The following is a 21,155-nucleotide window of genomic DNA, read 5'->3' as shown; positions in this document are numbered from 1 at the left end:
AAATTTGAATTATATTATGCCTGATACCTGTTAAAAATAGTAATTGATGTTTTAAACATACATTCTTACTTTTTAATAGTTGGTATTCAGTAGGTACATATTGATACATATTTTTATATATAGCTTATGTTTTATAATCAAAAATCATCAACTAATTCCTTTTCTGGTTATTTACATTCTGGTTTTAGTTTTGGAACAGATGAAATACTTAAGATAAAAGTTTTCTCAAATCAAGAGTATCAGCAATGTACTAATGTTGGCCCTAACATATGAGAGTGATATATTAAGAGCATAATGTCTCCCTCTCAAAATGGAGACATTCCATTTAATTAAATGGAATTCCAATTAAATGGACATTCCAGTTAAATATTCTAATTTCTTTTGCATGTGACTTTGGAAGTTATTCATTCTTCTTCCTCTTTACACTGCCCTTAACCAGCCACACCTTACATAAAACAGCTTATGTTTATAGCATATACAATACTTAAAGGTATTATGCTGTTTTCTAGTACCCCATGCATTTTCATTCCTTCTGAGTTTAGATTACCCAACCACCAGTGTTGATTTCTTTGAATAAGAGAGCTTTTACTTCATGTTTTTGAAAAGTTCACATCATTGGTATTATTATTGATTATTATCATCTCTTCACATTTTGAGAAATGTATAGAACATATAAATTACGTTGGGATAAGGAAGCATAGCACTGACTTTTCAGACTTGTGAGAACAGATATGAAGTTTCATTCAACTTTGTTTCTCCAGCTCCTGGACCTGGCATCTTTATTAGATTGGATAATAGCATAGAAATTAAATTGAACTAAATTAAATGGAAGCTTAGAACATAATGTTGAAAATTATAACATGAAAATATCATCCATAGCTTTATAAATTCAGTTGTTTAAATTTTTCCTGAAGCTTTTATTGTTGACTTTTTGCCTAATTGTGAAAAACTGACAAAATCATAGTATAGTAACATTTGTGTGCAATTATCAAGTATAAATTCATAAAGTATAGTAGAAGAAAATATATATATTCTAGGTTTAAATAGAGTTTTTTTAAAAAAAGACCTAACAGTAAAATAAAACGTATACTTGTCAAAAAGAAGAAGAAGAATGAAAATTTATATCCAGGTGGTTTCATCATATTTATCCAACTGTGTGTCTTTTAGCAGTGTTATGTTTGCATTTTTCCTGCTAGCATCTTCTCCACTATTTTCTATCAGGCATCTCACCATAAAATTCTTATTTCAAGAAGATTTTTTTTTATAATGAAGGGGATTATTGGTGTGTGTGCACGTGTGCACGTGCGTGTGTAGAATGTACCAAATGTGTTTATTAAATTTCTTGCCATTTACCCCAGTGGTTTAAACTCAAAACGTATTCAAAAGCTATGGTTAAGATTCTAAAATAATTGTTTGGTTTATTACTTTGTTGCTGATTTTTTATTTTAATCTTAGGTTTGTACGAAGACTACTTTATTTTTACAAGCCCAGTAGTAAGTTATACGCCAATCTGGATCTGGATTTTGCCAAGTCCAAACAGCTCACAGTTGTGGGTTGTCAGTTTACAGAATTTCTTCTTGAGTCTGAAGAGGTAATAGGCACTTTGAATATTTTCCAGAGGACATGTTTCTCACTGAATTTGCCCCCTTCCTTTTATTTTTGAATATGTATAAGCTATATTTAGAAACATAGAATGAGCCCAGACCTAGATTTTTATCCTTAGTCACTAGCTATTTATGTGACTTTGGACAAGTTATTTGCCTTCTAAAAGACCTGGTTTTCTTTTGGTAAAATGGAAAATAATACCATCTCATGCAGCATTGTGTTGAATAGGATTAAAAAGAACAGATACTCAGAGATTAATGTCTGTTATCAGTAACTTCATTATTATTAAATGTTTTGGACTTGATTAATCGAGTTGATTTTTCTAATGGTAGACACTAACTGCTTTTCTAGCAATATCATAATGTATTTGCTTTTAGGATGGGCAGGGATACTTAGAAGATCTAGTAAAGGATATTGTTCAGTGGCTCAATGCCTCTTCTGGAATGAAACCTGAAAGAAGCCTTCAAAATAATGGTTTATTGACTACTCTTAGTCAACACTACTTTTTATTTATTGGAACACTTTCTTGCCACCCTCATGGCGTCAAAATGCTGGAAAAATGCAGCGTATTTCAATGGTGAGCATTCCTAGATTCTGTTTCAGTATATATCTATAAACTTTATTTTTAATGTGATCAGAAAGGGTATGCTTTTTAGTCTGTGTACCTGTATTTGGTAAGTTTTATTGTTGTTGTTCAGTCCCTCAGTCATGTCCATCTCTTTTTGACCCCATGGACTGCAGCATGCCAGGCTTCCCAGTCCTCCATCCCCCAGAGCTTGTTCAAACTCATGTCCATTTAGTTGGTGATGTCATCCAACCATCTTGTCCTCTGTTGTCCCCTTCTCCTCCTGCCTTCAATCTTTCCCAACATCAAGGTCTTTTCTAATGAGTCAGCTCTTCACATCAGGTGGCCAAAGTATTGGAGCTTCAGCTTCTGCACCAGTCCTTCCAGTGAGGGTTGATATCCTTTAGGATTGACTGGTTTGATCTTCTTGCAGTCCAAGAGACTTGCCTGTGAGTGTCCTGGAGTCTCCTGTGGAAGCGTGGGTTGACCGTGGCCTGCTGCAGGGTCAGGGACACATACTACAGCAGTCCTAGGAGCCTGCTGGCCTAAGTCCTTTTGGAGGAGGTTGCCATTACCGCCATTACCCTTACCATAGTTTGGCCTCAGGCCAAACAATAGGGAAGGAACACAGCCCCACCCATCAGCAGAAAATTGGATTCAAGATTTACTAAGCTTGGCCTTGCCACCAGAGCAAGATCCAGTTTTCCCCACAGCCAGTCCCTCCCATCAGGGAGCTTCCACAAGCCTCTAATCCTTATCTGTCAGAGGGCAGACAGAATGAAAACCACAATCACAGAAAACTAACCAAACTAATCACATGGACCACAGCTTTGTCTAACTCAGTGAAACTATGATCCATGCCACTTAGGGCCACCCAAGGTGGATGATGGGTCATGAAGAGTTCTGAAAAAAACGTGGTCCACTGGAGAAGGAAATGGCAAACCAGTATTCTTGCCTTGAGAATCCCACAAATAGTATGAAAAGGCAAAAAGTTTTGTTAAAATACAAAAAAATTTTAATTAGAGTTGTCTTGATGTTCTGATGCTTTTTTAAAAATGGGTTTTTCTCAAGTGCATTCTTTTTTACAAATGCTTATTAGGAATTTTAAAATATTTGTTGAATTAATGAATCAGTACAGTAATTTCTAGTAACCTTTATTATTTTCATCATTTTTTTAGTTTACTTAACCTTTGCTCCTTGAAAAACCAAGATCACTTGCTGAAACTGACTGTTTCAAGCTTGGACTATAGCAGAGATGGTTTGGCCAGGGTCATCCTTTCCAAAATCTTAACAGCAGCCACTGATGTGAGTATAACATAGGCAATAGAACTATAAATTCATAACAAGTTAGTTCAGTATTTTATAAACTTTAGCTTAATAAAATTATAAATTTTAATATGACTATGGGATGGAATTTGAGTTTATTTTTAAATTTTAGTTTGTCCAGAGAACTCGACTACAGTACCCATATTTTTATATAAAGAGAAATGCTTTGAAGCAGCTAGATAGATACAGTATTTTATTATACTGGGACTAAAAAACATATTTGTATCAAGGGCTAGACTGTCAATTCCAGTCTTTCTGCCCTTTTCAAGTGTAAAACTCTTCTAAAACAAAGTCAGATGGACTGTCTGTAGTGAAGTTTGGATGGTGGTGGTTGGTTTTTGTTTTTGGTTTTTTTAATGTTCTCATTTATCTCTATAGGCCTGCAGACTGTATGCAACAAAACATTTGAGAGTATTATTGAGAGCTAATGTTGAATTCTTCAATAATTGGGGAATTGAATTACTAGTGACCCAGCTGCATGATAAAAACAAAACAATTTCTTCTGAGGCCCTTGATATTCTTGATGAAGCATGTGAAGACAAGGTGAAATTTCATTATCTTATAATAAAATACTTAGATATGAATTTTTATGAAACTATTCAAGTTTGATAGAAAACTGTGAAATTATAATGTATGTAATATAGTGGTTTTGGAAGTAGAGAATTTACTATCTTCATGCAGTTATTAATTTGCCTAATAATTATTTATTTTAGGCCAATCTTCATGCACTTATTCAGATGAAGCCAGCTTTATCTCACCTTGGGGACAAGGGTTTGCTTCTCCTCCTGAGGTAAATTTTAAGAAAAATTTTCTTGTAGTTATGTTTTCTTTTCTGTGCTTTCTGGCAGTGTGTATTAAAGCTGGATTCAAATCTGTAAAGGAAGCACTCTAAAGAGTTTAGCTGTTAACTTCTGAAAGAGGCCCATTTTAGAATATTGGGCATCCTTTAATACTGAAACTCTGGCTTTTCATTGTTTTCCATAGTGTTTCTTTTTCATTTCTATGTGTCCTCATTCTTTTTATAACATTTTCTTTACTGTGGTTGGATTCATGTTTTTTTGCAAAGATTTTCAAAGTATTTGTATTTGAAACTATAAGATAATTGACCTCTTTAAGGCACTGTTCTTAAAGTCTTTGGGCTTAAGTGTATTTGGTTTCAGATACTTTACCTTTATAAACAATTTTTTGTGAGACCCAATGTTAAACTGTTGCCTGTTGCACTTTACAGATTTCTCTCCATTCCAAAAGGGTTTTCCTATTTGAATGAAAGGGGTTATGTAACAAAACAGTTGGAAAAGTGGCACAAGGTAACTTTCTGTTGAATAAGTTTCAGTTTGTATGCTTTTATTTTAGAAAATAGATTTGAGGATTTTGAAATTAAAGTTAAATATTTAAATATTCATATGAAGTCAGGTCTTAAAATTCTGTTATTTTCATATTTATCCATTTTTTAAACTACAGTTATTTTATAGTGTGAACTGTTGATTTTGTATGTTTTCTGTTGAAATTTTGCTTTCAGCTTTAATCTACTGGTATCATTTGTCAACCCTGCTTACCATCATCATTTCTTTTATTTTGGGTTCCTTTTACAGCCCTTTTGAACTGAAACTTAAAACAGTTTTCCTAACTGAAGATTATAAAACAGTTCTACCAAGCAGATATAATAATCTAATTATTAAACTTCATTTTAGGGTAGACCTTTCATAAATCTGAGAGCAAACTTCTTGCTGTTGTACATAATAGGGAAATCTAGGAAGAAGGGACTAGTTTGAAGGTATTGGTTATCTCTCTAGCTTTTCTTTAGCTGGTCATCACTGTGGCTTCAGTTAACTTGAAGCATTATAAATCATCAAAGCATCTTAGAAGCTCATAGAATAATCAGTCCTAACATAAATGATTCCCAGATTTTCCTTTCTTGAATTCAGATCATTGTTTATATTGTCTATATTGAACCATATTTCATAAGATAGTCTAATTTTAAAAAAAAATAATGAAACTATAGTTATGGTTACCAGAGATGGGATGTGGGGGTAGAGGAAACTAGATGAAGGCAGTCAAAAGATACAAACTTCCATTTATACACTTACAATAAGTACTAGGGAAATAAAGTACAACATGATAAATATAATTAGCTTTGTTGAATGTTATATATGAAAGTTGTTGAGTAAATCCTGAGAGTTCTTATCACAAGGGAAAATATTTTATTTCTTTAGTTTTGTATCTATATAAAATAATGTATGTTCACTAAACTTATTGTGATAGTCATTTCAGATGTGTGTACGTCAAATCATAATGCTGGATGCACACACTGCTGGATGTCAATTATCTCTCAGTAAAACTGGATGGAAAAGAAATACTGTAACTGTAAAGCATACAACTTAAGGCATGGAGTCTTTCAATAATTGGTGAATTGGAAAACTGAAATAAAGACGTAATAGTTTCATTCCCTAAACAGAAGATTATCCTCACTTAAAAAAAAAAAAGTGAAAATATCTAGGAATACCGAATATCTAGTTTAGAAGCAAAATTGGTAAGAGCATGAACTTCAGTGGTGGTGAGGTTTGATAGAGACATATTTTCTGGGCATTTTTAAAATAAGATGGACAGAATTCATGAACTGATTGGATATAATAAATGAGGACTACTTGACTCTTATGGTTTCCGATGTGAATGCCTGAGTAAATAATGGCTTGTCATTAAGAGAATGTGATTCGCAGGATTGAGGATACTAAATTTAGAATAAGTTGAACTGCTATTGCCTATGGGATGGCAAGTGATGGTATCCAGAAAATACTTGGAAATGTGGACCTGGAGCTGAAGATGGCAGTTTGGGAGTTGTCAGTGAATAGTAGTAGTTGAAATTTGAATTGAGTGAGATCACCAAGGGAAATGTAAAAAACAAAAAAATAAAACTGGAAATTGCTCCCTAGAGAACACTCTGCTTTAATGAGGGGAACAAAAGGATGGGGACACTGAGGAAAAATTACCAGAATGATTTCACTAAAGGATGCTTCAGGAAGGAGAGGCCAGTGGTATATATTCTTGAGAGAGGTCAGATAAGGTAAACACTAGAAAAAACACTGTTGAATGTGACAGGTCATTGGTGAATTTTGCCAGAGCACTTTCAGTAGAAAGTTGCAAACAGATGCTACCTTGCAGTTACAGTGAGTTTAGCCAGTAAAGGGGAGGTGTAAAAACAAAGACAATATAGTCTACTCTCAAATTAATTAGAGAATGGGAAAGTAATTAGCGAATAGTGATTGCCTACCATTAAACGTAGTGATTTTCAAGTATTACCTCATTTAATCCTCACAGCAACTCTGTGAAATGTTTGCTCTTATTTCTGTTTTATGAAGGAAAATGTAGATGCTAAGATGAGTAACCTAATTTATCCTAGGTCACAAAGCTTGAAAATAACAGAGCCAGGGGCACTTTTTGATTCCAGAGCCCTTGATGCTCTTTCCTCTATGTTTGATTTTCTCCCAAGAGTTTGTAGGATGCCATGATAAAGCTGATGCTCTTTTTCTAGGTAATAAAACATCCAGGCCAGAATCATACTGAAAATCCACTCATTTGATTTAAAACTTTCTCTCCTAGCCCAGGCTTGGTACAGACTTAGAAACCTGCAATAAAAGAGGGGGTATGGTTCATTTCATCACTCTTTATTATTTATCTCCTCCCCATTTACCAGCTGCAGATTTAGGGCCTCTCCAGCTTTAGAGCAGGAGGGAGAGGAGGAACGGATGAGAATTCATGACCCAGCTGATATAGTTGTTACCTGGGGCTGTTAGCTTTGGGGAGGGCAGATTTCAAATGTTGATTTTTCTTTTTACTCAGGTCTTATGTTCATAAATTCCTCAAAGACTTCACTCTGGAGATCTCTCATTTGTAGTTCCTTTGACCAGAGAAGTGGCTCCTCTGGTTGCTTACTTAGTACCTCCTAGTATCTAGAGGTATACCCTCAGAGGTATACCCTCATTTGGGGTCTTGTCCCTCCCTGCCTCCTTGAGGCAGAATCCTCAAGATGATCCACATTAGAAACTCACTGCATTTCATCGTTACAAACCATACCCCTGGCCTTTGCTAGTGTGTTCCACATGGTTGCCACTGGTCAAAAGACTAGCCAGACAGTACCACATGAATGTAACTATTCCTGCATAAAGCTCAAAATACTTGCCTTAATTTGTATTTTTGTACTGAGGTTTTCATGTCTAGAGGAGATTATGGTAGTGTTATAGCAGTAGTAATAATTTGGTTTGCTGATAATATAATGAAACTCTTACATTACTTTTGCACAGCAAAGAATCTAAAAGAAAAGCAGGTGCACTGGGATGACCCAGAGGCATGGTACGGGGAGGGAGGAGGGAGGGGGATTCAGGATGGGGAACACGTGTATACCTGTGGCAGATTCATGTTGATGTATGGCAAAACCAATACAATATTGAAAAGTAATTAAGCTCCAATTAAAGTAAATAAATTTATATTAAAAAATAATAAAAAGAAAAAGTAAGCTTCTAGAGTAAGTAGGGAGTTAAGGTAACTCATCAAATTGAAGTAGTAGAAGATGGTTTAAAATGAAAAATATCTCCCTGCCCCTTTACTCTGTCTTTTCTGAAGGTAATGTTTGTTAACATTTTGTATACATTTAAAGATGTTACATCTGTCAGTATATATTCTTCAATTAAAAATACAGATGAATTCACTCACACCTGTAAATAGGACTGTATTTAATTTTTTTCTTTGGCAGTATATGTGAGGTATCTTTTCAGAGCTGTGCATTTAGAGTTGTCTAATTCTCTTCAGTGGCTACATAGTAAACTATATGAAGGTACCCTGATTTTTATCATCACTCTTGTATTTTGGGCACTTAGATCGTTTCCAGCTTTTTAGTTTTGTAAACAGTATTTGCTTTATGTTCTTGCATTCTTTGCTTACTTGTGCAAATATATTCATTGAACAAATTTCTAAAGTATAATTGTTGAGTCAAAAAGTATATCAATTTAAAGTTTGGATAAGTACTGGCAGATTACTTTTCAGTGGTTCTATCAATTTCTTCTGAACAGTTTAAAGTGGAGAGCTTTTGCAGTGAAGATGGTAGTGTGATTGACTGTCTCAGTTTAAGTAATTTGACTAGAAGTTTTCCAGGTTTTAGTTGGAAATATTTTTTACATTTGACCTGATTTAAATCAGTGAAGAAAGATACTATTTTTCACCAAAAGATGCTAAAATGATAGAACTCAGTTAATTTCCTTTTAAAATTCCTAATGAATATCTTCAGGATTTAATATTAAGAAACTAGTTTTTCTTGTTTTTTTTTTTAATGAGGAAAGGAATTCAAATAAGATGAAAAACAAAATTTTTAACTTACTTATATGGACCCCAAAATATTAATTGAAAATGGGGAAAAGAGTATAAGCAGAAAGTTTATGGGTATGGATATGGTAAAACATTTTTACATTCATAATAGCTTGTTATATCCATGCTCTTCAAAAATTTTTCAAATTTCCTGAACAAAGAAAAAGATGTTCATTTTTCTTTTATTTGTGCTTCCAAGATTTGCTAGGTAACTAACATATTAGAGATTTAGTAAATGTTGTTATGGTAATATATATAATTTAAACAATATATTTTCTAGGAATATAATTCAAAATATGTTGACTTGATTGAAGAACAGCTTAATGAAGCACTTACCACTTACCGGAAGCCAATTGATGGTGACAACTATGTTCGTCGGAGTAACCAAAGGTATAGTCCAGTAATGGAATAGTTTATTGCTAGTACTCAAACATAAAATTTAAAATCATGTTGTTATAAATCATTGTTTTTTAAAGTTTTATAAGTACTTGGGTATTCTTACACTGACATAGGAGAAATCCTTTTAAAGCATAGCACTGAATGTTCAAAATTTCAGTGGCATTCATAACTTGCATTCCCTGACTTGTAAAGCATTTAGATCCCTTCATGTTCTAACCCTCGTCTGTCTTTCTAGTCTTAGGTCTCTTACCATTACTCTGAAACCAGCTAAACTATTATTTTTCTAGAAGAATTCTAATGCCTTTCCACCTCCATATTTTTATTCATGCTGAGTGATTGTTTATCTCATATTTTAAGTCATTTTATAAATTAGTATGTTTACAGTAGCCAGTAGGTTTATCAATCATTCTTATCATACTAGATTACAGCGTCCTCATGTCTACCTACCTGTACATCTTTATGGACAACTGGTACACCACAAAACAGGCTGTCATTTATTGGAAGTACAGGTAAAAACATAATTTGCTTTATTTTAAATAGCTACAGTAATAGAAAAAAGTTAATATTACTAAAGTGTTATCTTTGCAAAAACTTCTCAACAGCCTTAAAGTCAGTGGTATAATTGCTTTTAAAGCTCCATCTTGTAACTGACATTGGCATTCTGTGCTTGCAGTCCTTAGATTCATAAACAGGCTTGCATACACTTCCCTGACTTACGATATTTTGCATATGTAATTTGTTGTGTAGAATAAGTAAGCCAGTCAAGGTCCAAGTTCTTTTTCTTTCTAGTTTGTTGGGAAAGTTCATCTTCTTAGTAAAAAAAAATGCTGAAAAATTGAATTTCTTCATTCCTCTCATTGGAAAATTAAACTGAACCTGAAACATATTCAGTTACCTTTGGTGAGTAACAAACTGAAAGTATCAGCTGCTATTTGTTAGTATCTAACTACTCTCATATACTTCTTGAAATATTGGAGGCTTAGGCAAGCAGCTGTTCTTTGAGTATAGCATGCACATCAAATTTTGGCTGGGAGTATGTCTTGCTACTAGATCTTTTCAATAAGTATAACCGTTTTCTTATTTTAGGAATAGTTACAGAAGTATTTGTGTGTGTTTCTTAACAGTAGTAACCTAGATGTTCAGTTCCTTTTCATATCAGTATTCATCTCAGGAGCAAAAGTTTGATATAAATATACTCCATAATTTCATGTATTTTTATATTATCCATGAAGATTATTGAGGTGTGTATCTTTGTATTAATTTTCTTTAATTTGCTGAAAATTTAAATGATTTTCTCAATGTCATTACCTCCATAGTATGAGAAGATCTAGTTGTTAATTTATTATTTTCTGTCTAAAAGAAATAATGATAATTGCTAACATTTTATAATACTAAGTGCCAAGTACTTTGTTAAACTTTCTGTGTAATAATTCATTAAATCATTAAACTTTATGAAACAGAGGCTATTATTATCCTTGTTTTAGAGTTCAGGAAATCAAGGCATGGGGAGATAGAGTAACATGCTGAAAGCCACTTGCTTAATAAGTTCCCAGCTCTAGTATATGAGCTCAGAGCACATGTTCTAATGCTGCTTCTTAAGAAATTTTGCATAAAATTATATATAAACATTAAATAGATTTTAATATACAATAAGAAAATATGTTAAAAATGTATTGTTAATCATATGGCATTTTTTTTCTTCTCCAGAATATTATTACAGAACTCTGTCATAATGTTCGTACACCAGATTTGGATAAATGGGAAGAAATTAAAAAACTGAAAGCATCTCTTTGGGCCTTGGTTTGTAATAAACACTTCTATGAGATCTTCTAAAATTTTAGATTTTTACTCATTTTCCCATAGATATTAAATAAAAATTATTTTGTTTGGAATTTGTTCTTCGATTAGCATTCTAAAGCCAAGATTGTTTCTACCCACTTAAATATTAGAAAGTAAATAATTAAACTATTGTTTTTCTTGATAAGACAAAAGTAAAGTGAAGTTGCTCGGTCATGTCTGATTCTGCAACCCTATGGACTGTAGCCTACCAGGCTCCCCTGTCCATGGAATTTTCCAGGCACGAGTACTAGAGTGGGTTGCCATTTCCTTCTCCAGGGGAATCTTCCTGACCCAAGGATTGAACCTGGGTCTCCCGCATTGCAGGCAGACACTTTACCATCTGAGCCACCAGAGAAGCCCCTTGATAAGACAAATGGAACTTTAATTCCTAAAGTTCCTTATGTAAGGTTTTTCCCCACAGTTCTTTTTTACAGATGTGGTTAGATTTTCTGTGTTGTAGGTAGTTTTTCACATCTCTTAAGAGTTACTCTTGGAAATATATTTGACATGTGATTTCTTTTCTTTTAGGGAAATATTGGCTCATCTAATTGGGGTCTCAATTTGCTACAAGAAGAAAATGTGATTCCAGATATACTGAAACTTGCAAAACAGTGTGAAGTTCTTTCAGTCAGAGGGTGTGTGATTTAACTCAGAAATCTCTCTTGTATATATTGTTGTTCACATGTGGATGTGAGAAAAATAGTTTATGATTATAGTTTTTCAGTGCATTCAATTAAACATCTTATGGAGTTCCTTGTTTAATATTACTTTATTTTTTAACAACATTATAGTATTGACATTTACCTTGCAAGTAAACAGTGAGAGTTTAGCATGTGTCCAAATAGTCCAGTATTCCATTAGCCTAAATATTCTGAATTTATTTCAGGAAAGCTAATGTATATGTATATATATGTTTTTTATTTGATTATAATTCTTTGAAATTACTTCCTTGTAATAGTTTTATTAGGAAGATTTTCATGTCATTTTAATAGCTTATTAAATAAAATGCAAATGTACATACAGCAAACTAATATTTTATGGTTGCTTTAAGAAATCTCAATTTGAAATTATAAACTGTCATTACTTCACTTTTTACTTACAGGACCTGTGTATATGTTCTTGGGCTCATAGCCAAAACCAAGCAAGGCTGTGATATTCTAAAATGTCACAATTGGGATGCTGTAAGGCACAGTCGTAAACATTTGTGGCCAGTGGTTCCAGATGATGTAGAACAACTCTGTAATGAACTCTCATCTGTCCCAAGCACCCTAAGTTTGAACTCGGAGTCAACAAGCTCTAGGCATAATAGTGAAAGTGAATCTGCACCATCAAGTGAGTATTGTGACAACATCATATGAAGTTAGCCAAAACTAACACTGCTGATATAAAAATTTTAATGAATTTTACATTCTTAATTTACTTCTTTCTGAGATAATTTGGCAGTAATAGCTTCTTGGAGAGTGTGTATCTTTTCACAACAGGGAGTATAGCCATCAACCTACGTTGTTGTTTCCCTTTGCTTTCTAAATAGCTGTTGGAAACGCGTACTTACAGAGTTAAGTAATAAATCATGTGCCAGAAGAACCATTCCCCCATCGCCTGTTTTTTTTTCAATTTCTTTTTTAAAAATTTTTTTTATTTTTTATTTTACTTTACAATTCTGTATTGGTTTTGCCATACATTGACATGAATCCACCACAGGTGTACATGCATTCCCAAACATGAACCTCCCACCCCCTTCTCCACAACATCTCTCTGGGTCATCCCCGTGTACCAGCCCCAAGCGTAAATGTTTATTTACCTGCTGTCATCTTTTACCTAATTCTTTAGTTCATTTTTCATATATAGGGTTGTTGAGCTAGAATATATTTGTTAAGAGGTATTATATTCACATACTCATTTTTAGAAGAAAAGCTAAATTTTAAAGTTAAATAGTGAAACTGCTAAAAGGGAGTATCAAAAATCAACTAAATGAAGTTTTAAAAAATCAACTAAATGAAAAATGGATTGCAATTTTAAGCCCTGTGTTAAACGGTGCTAGGTGCAGAAGTTTAAGACTCAGTTTTTTTTAAGAGGATAGGTCCATATTTATCAAACATATTTCACCAGATCTAACACATCCTAAATTATAATATGCACACCACTGTGTAAGAAAAAAAGATGCCTATTGCAAGATACATCCTGATTTTAGAGATTTTAAGTGTGAAACATGTGCATGTTAAAATTGACATAATATGGAAAAACAGTGCAGTATGCAAGTTTTAAGATTTTGTTTTGCCTTTGTTCAGAATATATTTGAAATCATTTCTAATTATTCAACAGAAAAATAAAACAATCTCATAGATGTCATTAGTCACCTGGACTGAATCTTTTATTAGAGAGAGGTAGGCATTGAATTTAGATGAGTTTCTTAGTACCTAAGACAAAATGAGAAATAAATGTAATTCGTTTAAACATGAACTTAAAATGTTGTGACTCAGTCCTAAATATATGTTGTTCAAGATTGGACATTCATTTCTTATAAGATTGATTTTTCTTGCCTATTGTGATTGGAAGTATAAACCACCAGAAACATGTACCAACTGAATAAACATCCATAGTCGTCTCCTTTTTGCCTTTAATTTTATCCTGAATATTTGGACGTTTTAGAAACTTACTGGGATACAAAAGAAACTTCAGATAAGCTATGACATAATGAGTCCTGTAGTTTTTTTTTTTTTTGGAAATAACAGAAGATTTCATAATAATTTTATATTTTATTCAAATACAAATTTTGAATCTCAAGGAAGCTCTATTTATTTGGCTCAGCAGTCTTAACTCTTTATCTTTTAAAATATTTTTCCAGGTGACCACTAGACAAAAATTTCCTCAGCTATGTCACTTAAAGTTACCATAATTGTTTGTCCTTTTTAATGTGCTTTTATTATCAATCCTTTGATCATAGGTATGTTCATCATGGAGGATGACCGGTTTGGCAGCAGCTCTACTAGTACATTTTTCCTTGACATCAATGAAGATGCAGAGCCAGCATTTTATGACCGACCTGGACCTATAAAGGATAAAAATCCATTCCCTTTCTTTGCTTCTAGTAAACTTGTGAAGAATCGTATCTTAAATTCTCTTACTTTGCCTAATAAAAAACATCGTAGCAGCAGTGATCCAAAAGGAGGGAAACTGTCATCTGAAAATAAGACAAGCAACAGGCGGATCAGAACGCTTACAGAGCCCAGTGTTGACTTTAATCATAGTGATGATTTCACACCCATATCCACAGTACAGAAAACATTACAATTAGAGACTTCTTTTGTTGGGAATAAGCACATTGAAGATACTGGTAGTACTCCAAGTATTGGAGAGAATGACTTAAAATTCACCAAGAGTCTTGGTACAGAGAATCACAGAGAAAACACAAGCCGAGAGAGATTAGTTGTAGAAAGTTCATCGAGCTCACATATGAAGATACGTAGCCAGAGTTTTAATACAGATACTACAACAAGTGGCATAAGTTCAATGAGTTCAAGTCCTTCACGAGAGACAGTAGGTGTAGATGCTACGACTGTGGACACAGACTGTGGAAGTATGAGTACTGTGGTAAGTACTAAAACTGTTAAGACAAGCCACTATTTGACGCCACAGTCTAACCATCTCTCTCTCTCTAAATCAAACTCAGTGTCCCTGGTGCCTCCAGGTTCTTCTCATACACTTCCTAGAAGAGCACAGTCCCTTAAAGCACCCTCTATTGCTACAATTAAAAGTCTAGCAGACTGTAACTTTAGTTACACAAGTTCTAGAGATGCCTTTGGCTACGCTACCCTGAAAAGATTACAGCAGCAAAGAATGCATCCATCCTTATCTCATTCTGAAGCTTTGGCATCCCCAGCAAAAGATGTGCTGTTTACTGATACCATCACCATGAAGGCCAACAGCTTTGAGTCCAGGTTAACACCGAGCAGGTGAGCAAATATACATTTTTAAATGAACATGGTTGAGTTTTAACAGACTTAAATGTAAAGCTTTAGCCAAGTTTTACATCTACATAAGCCTCAGAACTGACCTACTGTTTACTGTAGTAGGCTATAAGCTCCTAGTTACCCGAATGTGATTTGAAATGGATTCTTGCAGCTGCGAGGGGGGAAAAGAAACTCTTTTTAGGCCCTGGAAATAAACATACATGCTTTGCAAGGACACACAAGTCACAAGCTTTTTTTATTTATTTCTCGCTTCTGCAAGGATCGATTTTAAAAAGAAGCATGTCGGGGGAATCAGGAGCTTAAGACCTACAATAACAAACAACTTTTTCAGGTAGGTCAATTTCAGGCTCCAAAAGTTGACCCTTTTTTTTTTTTTGGAAGATAACAAAATTTCAGTACAAGTCTTTCCAGCTTAAGTTGTTTAGTCGCTAAGTCGTGTCCGACTCTTTTGCGACTCCATGGGCTAGTAGCCCGCCAGTTTCCTCTCTCCTTGGGATTTCCCAGGCAAGAATACCAGAGTGAGTTGCCATTTCTTCCTGACCGTGGCATCAAACCTATGTCTCCTGCATTTGCAAGCAGGTTCTTTATCACTGACCCACAAGGGAAACCCTGTTTAAGTAGCTGTGATAAGTAAAGTAGGAACCAAATGAACATTAAATGAATTAGTTGATCCTCAGAATTCAGCATTGCAGTATGCCTGTGCTCAAGAACATTTGAGAGATTTCTGCCGTATCTAAAGATTATATCAAGCTGGTCAAAGTAGTAAATTTTATCTATAAAAGATTTTCATCACTAAATTTGATTTTTGCAAAAATTTCTAAAACCTAATTTTTTGTTGAGTCAAGTACTTCTAAAAATTTTCTATAGTTTTTGATTATTCATTTACATTTATTAAATGGATGTATTTGCCAAGTAGTGAGCCTAGTTCCTAGCACAAATTAAGCACTCGATAAAAGTTAGCTATTATTATCACTATTATTATTGATAGTTATTTCTTTAATGTAATCCATTTAGCTCTTATGTAATCAAGTTGTTAAGTTATGAAGGCATTTTCTCTCAGTAATGTTAACACATTTAGTAGAAGAGACTCCTTGCAGCAGATTGTAAATTATGTTCCCTTTGGTAGGAGTTCATAAATTATGCAGTACTGTCTTACCTATCTGACAGCCTCATCCCTCTCAACAACTCACTAGTATAAATCTATGCAGTGACATTCACAAATTTTATTCAAAGGAGGTACCTCTGACCCACATTCAAAATTTGTTGGTATTTATTCTAACAAGTTTGGATATCAGGTTTTCAGGCCTATAGAAGCAATAATTTAAAACTTTTACTGGTAAGGACACTGTGACAAGAAAAGAACAGCTTTTGAAATTGTTAGCAAAGGAGGAAACTTTTATACTAAAGCAAAGTATTTGAAAAATCCGACTATAACAGCTAGTAGCATTCAGCCAGGGGCAGTAGTGTAGCACCCAAAATAAGTAGTGAGGACACCACCATCTTAGAGCTCAGGACAATAAGCCAAGCCCTGTTAACTCTGGACCACCCAGTTAGGGTTATTCTATCTTGTTGAAGCAGGTATTTCTATCTAAACTGATTATAGAGCAGGTAAAAAGTTTCATTGCTTAACTATTCATTAGAATAAACCAGAAATGACAACTCCAAATCACTATTTCATAATCAGTCTGGGTTCTTAGGATCTTATTTCCTGTATTCTCTGTTAGAATGAGAGACAGGAATATGGAAGCTTTACTCCCGGAGTAAAATTCCAGCTTATTGGCATTATAAAGGATTACTGTATGCTTTTCATTTCTTGGGAGAGGGAGAAAATAAAAACAAGATAAAGCAGTCAAGAGAAACAAGAACAGCTGTACAAAGGAATGAATGCTGAACAGAAATCTTAGGTTCATCAAATCTTCCACTTATTCTTTAAACTGTATTTAGTATTTAACCAGGTTCCATGAAGGAAAAAATTGTTGATATTAGTCTTCCTTTTCGCACTTCTTTCTTTTGGTTAATTCAGAGAAAATGAAAATGATGAACGATAACTACACACTTACTATAATACTTTGGATCGAGGCTGAAAAGATTTTTTTTCCTATAAAATTAGAAGAGTGGTCATTCTCATACTGTGGTATAATGATGAGCGTGAATCCAGCAGTCTTAAAAACCTTGTCTTTTTGAGATGTTTCTTTGAGGCATAGCAGAAAAAAACACTGAGTAGGAATCCTTAATCTTGAGTTCTAATCCCAGCACTGAGTGAAGGAACTTGGAAAAAGTTCCATAATTATGCTGTAATGTCTCATCTCTTTGGAATTCAAAAGCTTTGCAAGCTTCATCAATCCAGAACAAAGGCAGACAAGCCTCTCAATTGTTTACTGTTGTAAATCTTAAATCTGTATAGTAAAATTCATGAATTTTGAAATATGTAGGCCTCAATTGCTTGGAGGCAGTTGGAGTAGATCAATGGTTTTAAGCATTTTTTTAAGCATTAACTTTTAAAGTAGAGAAACCCTTTCTTCATAAAAACATTTCTGTGGAAACCCAATGTGAAGAATGTGTAAAAATGGAGTTGCTGCTGCTGCTAAGTCGCTTCAGTCGTGTCTGACTCTGTGCGACCCCTAGATGGCAGCCCACCAGGCTCTACTGTGATTGAAATAGGTATTGTGGAGGCAAGTATAACAATAATTTCTTCCCCTTCAGTCCAGTAGTCTTTGAAGAGTTCTCTGGAATTGGAAAGATATAAAATAAATTAAAAACTACTGACCTATTTTATAAAATTTGTAAATTTCAATTGAGTGATTTTTAGGTGGAAATTAATAGAAATTAGGAGTGGTGTTTCCTATGTTACTTTTATTAGCTATTTATAAAACATTTTGTATGCTTTTCAAAATAATTCTTTATTATCAGGCTACATTTTTACATTTTAAATGATTTGAGTTTTCAAATAGCAGTATACATATACTGTAGAACCTTGAGTACTGCCTTGTATATACAAAGCAGGCATATAATAAATAGTATGTCTGTTACATGAATAAAAATCTGTATAAGGAAGGTATATCTTATGGAAATGTTAGTATTCCATGTCATGGAATCACTGGTAAGGAATGTATTGAGGAAACATCAGTGCTTCATATAAACTATCTTTTGTACTATTTATATATGCTACCATTTTAACTGTTTTGTGTCTGTCTGCTATGTTAGAAAATCTTATGTTGATAAAGTAATTACTATACAAAAGAATAAGTGATTAAGCTTATTTTAATAAAAGTAGTATTAAATAGCATTAATAGACATGCCCTTACTTATGTGATAGCAAATCTGGCAGTCTGAAGTGACTGTGAAGTTAATATTTGGATAATACCTCTGTTTTCTGAGGTCAATTTTGTTTTTATTTTTACTTCTGGATGTTGAAAGTTACCTTAATTGCTCACCTTTTCACTTTTACCTGAGAGACCATAACAGTTGTTTTTGGTCAACAGTCAACATTACTAATGAACTTTTATATATCAGTTTATAAGAGATAAATATTTTCAAGTGTTCATATGTTCTCAGTACATAAGATGGCACTGTTTAGTACTTGATGCACTTTCTCTCCTTTTTGAAGTTACGAAAGAAAATGGACTAGTTATTTATCTGATTGTTATAGCAAATCAATAAACTAATGTCATTTTTTTAATGATATTCTAGGTTCATGAAAGCTTTAAGTTATGCTTCGCTAGATAAAGAAGATTTATTAAGTCCTATTAACCAAAATACGCTGCAGCGATCCTCCTCCGTGAGGTCCATGGTGTCCAGTGCGACATATGGTAGCTCAGATGACTATATTGGTCTTGCTCTTCCAGTAGATATCAATGATATATTCCAGGTATCATAAATTCTTTTGGTTTCTCTTGAATTAGTTTACTGTTCTTTTCATATTCTATTAATTGCTTACTAGAAATTATAATTTAGAGTAAATACTAATTTTAGGGAAGGTGATATTCTTAGGCAGTTTTATTTAAAGAAGTTATACCATGAGAATTATTCCACTTTTCTCGACTATTCTGTACTCTTTTTAGCACCTGTAAGTCCCTAAAACATTATCCTTTTTCTCTTCTCATACAAAATCAGCATCTTGTTTGATTTCTTTATCTGTATATTCTCTATAAAAATTTTAAGTCCTAATCTTGCTTTTTAGTCACGTTTGACTTATTCCTTATTGTTTTTTTAATTGATATATAAGTGACATATAACATTGTTTAATCCCTTGTTTTGTTTAATCCTTTGATTCTGCTTATGTCATACATGGCAGCCACATACTGTGGTAATCCCACAAAATACTCAACAAATCTCTAGGTGGTAGATAGAATTAAGAATACACATTTGTCTAGAAGACCAAAAACACTTTACATAAATTCTAAAATAATTATTTTAATATCCATTTAAGTAACTAAGGCTAGATAAGGACCTTAATGGTTTTATGTTGTCAAGTTTTGGTAATATAACTTCCTTCAGTATCTTTTCATTATAGGTTCATGTGCTCTAGTAATTCCATTTAAATTATATTTCATTTAATTTTGCTAATATTCATAAAATGAATTTCTTTTTATAATAGGACTTACCATGACTTATATCTATTTCAGGTAAAGGATATTCCTTATTTTCAAACAAAAAATTTACCTCCACATGATGATCGAGGGGCAAGAGTATTTGCCCATGATGCTGGAGGTAATGCATGGTTTTTGTACTCTTTATAGTAAAAAGAAAATTCTTATCAGTAGGGTGACACTAAAAATTCACATATACTTAATTTTGGGCAACAAAATAGTTGAGTCAATTTAAAAGTAAACCATAACTTTTTTGGGGGAGGAGAGGGAACTAAGTACCTAGCCTCTCAAGAAGACAAAAACCAGATCAGTTGTTTCTGTTTTAAACGTATTAAAAAAAATAAGCACTTACCCTTTTTGGAAAGAGGAGAGAGAGAGAAAAAAATTGTATACATTACATGATCTCTCTTTGCTATGAGCTGTAGTATTCTAATTAATATATGCGTATCAGCCATATTCTTGATTTATAAGAATCTTGATTTATAATCAAGATTTATAATCTTGATTTTTTTCTTAACAAGGACCTCTTTAGACCCAGAATTATTTACTTTTTCTTTATGTAAATATTGAGAAGAATTGAAATGATACCTAATTGTATAATTTTAATTTTTTATTTTGTATTTAAAACCTCATGTTAAAGTAAGATAAATATATCTGCTGATGTTAATTATTTTCCTAATTTAAAGCAAATTATCCTGTTTTTCTCCCCAATTAAGGTTAGATTTTGAGTCATAAAAGGTGTTCTGATTTTCTTTCCTAATTTCCCTTCTTTAAAATTTCACATAGTTTAATGCATCTTGAAAGAAGTGTCATTGATGCCATCTTCCTCAGATTATGTTTTATATTTACTCACACACAGGTCTTCCATCTGGAACTGGAGGTCTTGTAAAAAACTCTTTTCACTTGCTACGACAGCAGATGAGTCTTACGGAAATAATGAATTCAATCCATTCAGATGCTTCTCTGTTTTTAGAAAGTACGGAAGACACTGGACTACAGGAACATACAGATGATAACTGCCTTTATTGTGTCTGTATTGAAATTCTGGGTTTCCAGCCCAGTAACCAACTGAGTGCAATATGTAGTCATTCAGGTGAGTGATTATGTCTGTCTGGATGAATCCACCTGAATTTGAATCTGCTTCAGTCACAAGACATCTCCCAGCCCTATTGACCATCCTTCTTTCTCCATCTCATTACCTCAGCTTCAGTGCAGTCCCTCAGCGTCCACCTGGGGAGTGTTAGTGTTTGTCTCCAATTTTGTCCCCTTGCAATTCACCTTTCATACTGTTGCCTTGGATTAGTCCGTTGACAGTTCTTTACTGACTTTTTGTGTCTAGCACACAAGACTGATGCGCCGATTGTTTTTATCACCATTCTCCTATCTTGTAATTGACATGCCATTATTGACCTATTTGGTGTTCTTGAACAGACTGTGCTCTTTTTTATGATTCTAGGCTTGAAAGGTGTGTTTTCCATGCTATTCCCTCTTGCACCTTCCCCTCCT

At 33.6% G+C, this 21,155-nt stretch overlaps 1 protein-coding gene across 2 annotated transcripts in view; it reads left to right on the top strand.

The window, feature by feature from the left end:
- The window catches only part of RICTOR (RPTOR independent companion of MTOR complex 2), a 126,542-nt gene that overhangs the window by 90,696 nt on the left and 14,691 nt on the right, over window positions 1–21,155 (top strand). Inside the window, exons 20-35 of one of the 2 annotated variants that reach the window (XM_040262362.1) lie at window positions 1,456–1,591; window positions 1,983–2,182; window positions 3,349–3,475; window positions 3,875–4,039; window positions 4,210–4,286; window positions 4,725–4,803; window positions 9,132–9,241; window positions 9,672–9,759; window positions 10,958–11,050; window positions 11,618–11,724; window positions 12,192–12,421; window positions 14,034–15,042; window positions 15,320–15,391; window positions 18,751–18,928; window positions 19,686–19,770; window positions 20,509–20,742. In XM_040262362.1, coding sequence (XP_040118296.1) covers window positions 1,456–1,591; window positions 1,983–2,182; window positions 3,349–3,475; window positions 3,875–4,039; window positions 4,210–4,286; window positions 4,725–4,803; window positions 9,132–9,241; window positions 9,672–9,759; window positions 10,958–11,050; window positions 11,618–11,724; window positions 12,192–12,421; window positions 14,034–15,042; window positions 15,320–15,391; window positions 18,751–18,928; window positions 19,686–19,770; window positions 20,509–20,742 — 2,990 coding nt within the window. The remainder of the gene's footprint in view (window positions 1–1,455; window positions 1,592–1,982; window positions 2,183–3,348; window positions 3,476–3,874; window positions 4,040–4,209; window positions 4,287–4,724; window positions 4,804–9,131; window positions 9,242–9,671; window positions 9,760–10,957; window positions 11,051–11,617; window positions 11,725–12,191; window positions 12,422–14,033; window positions 15,043–15,319; window positions 15,392–18,750; window positions 18,929–19,685; window positions 19,771–20,508; window positions 20,743–21,155) is intronic. The other variant, XM_040262363.1, reaches the window with a different exon arrangement.

The sequence above is a fragment of the Oryx dammah genome, unplaced genomic scaffold (assembly GCF_014754425.2).
Source record: "Oryx dammah isolate SB20612 unplaced genomic scaffold, SCBI_Odam_1.1 HiC_scaffold_20, whole genome shotgun sequence".
In the NCBI taxonomy this organism is placed as follows: domain Eukaryota; kingdom Metazoa; phylum Chordata; class Mammalia; order Artiodactyla; family Bovidae; genus Oryx; species Oryx dammah.
Note: the sequence above shows the minus strand (reverse complement) of the source record. Positions and strands in the feature narration are given on the sequence as shown.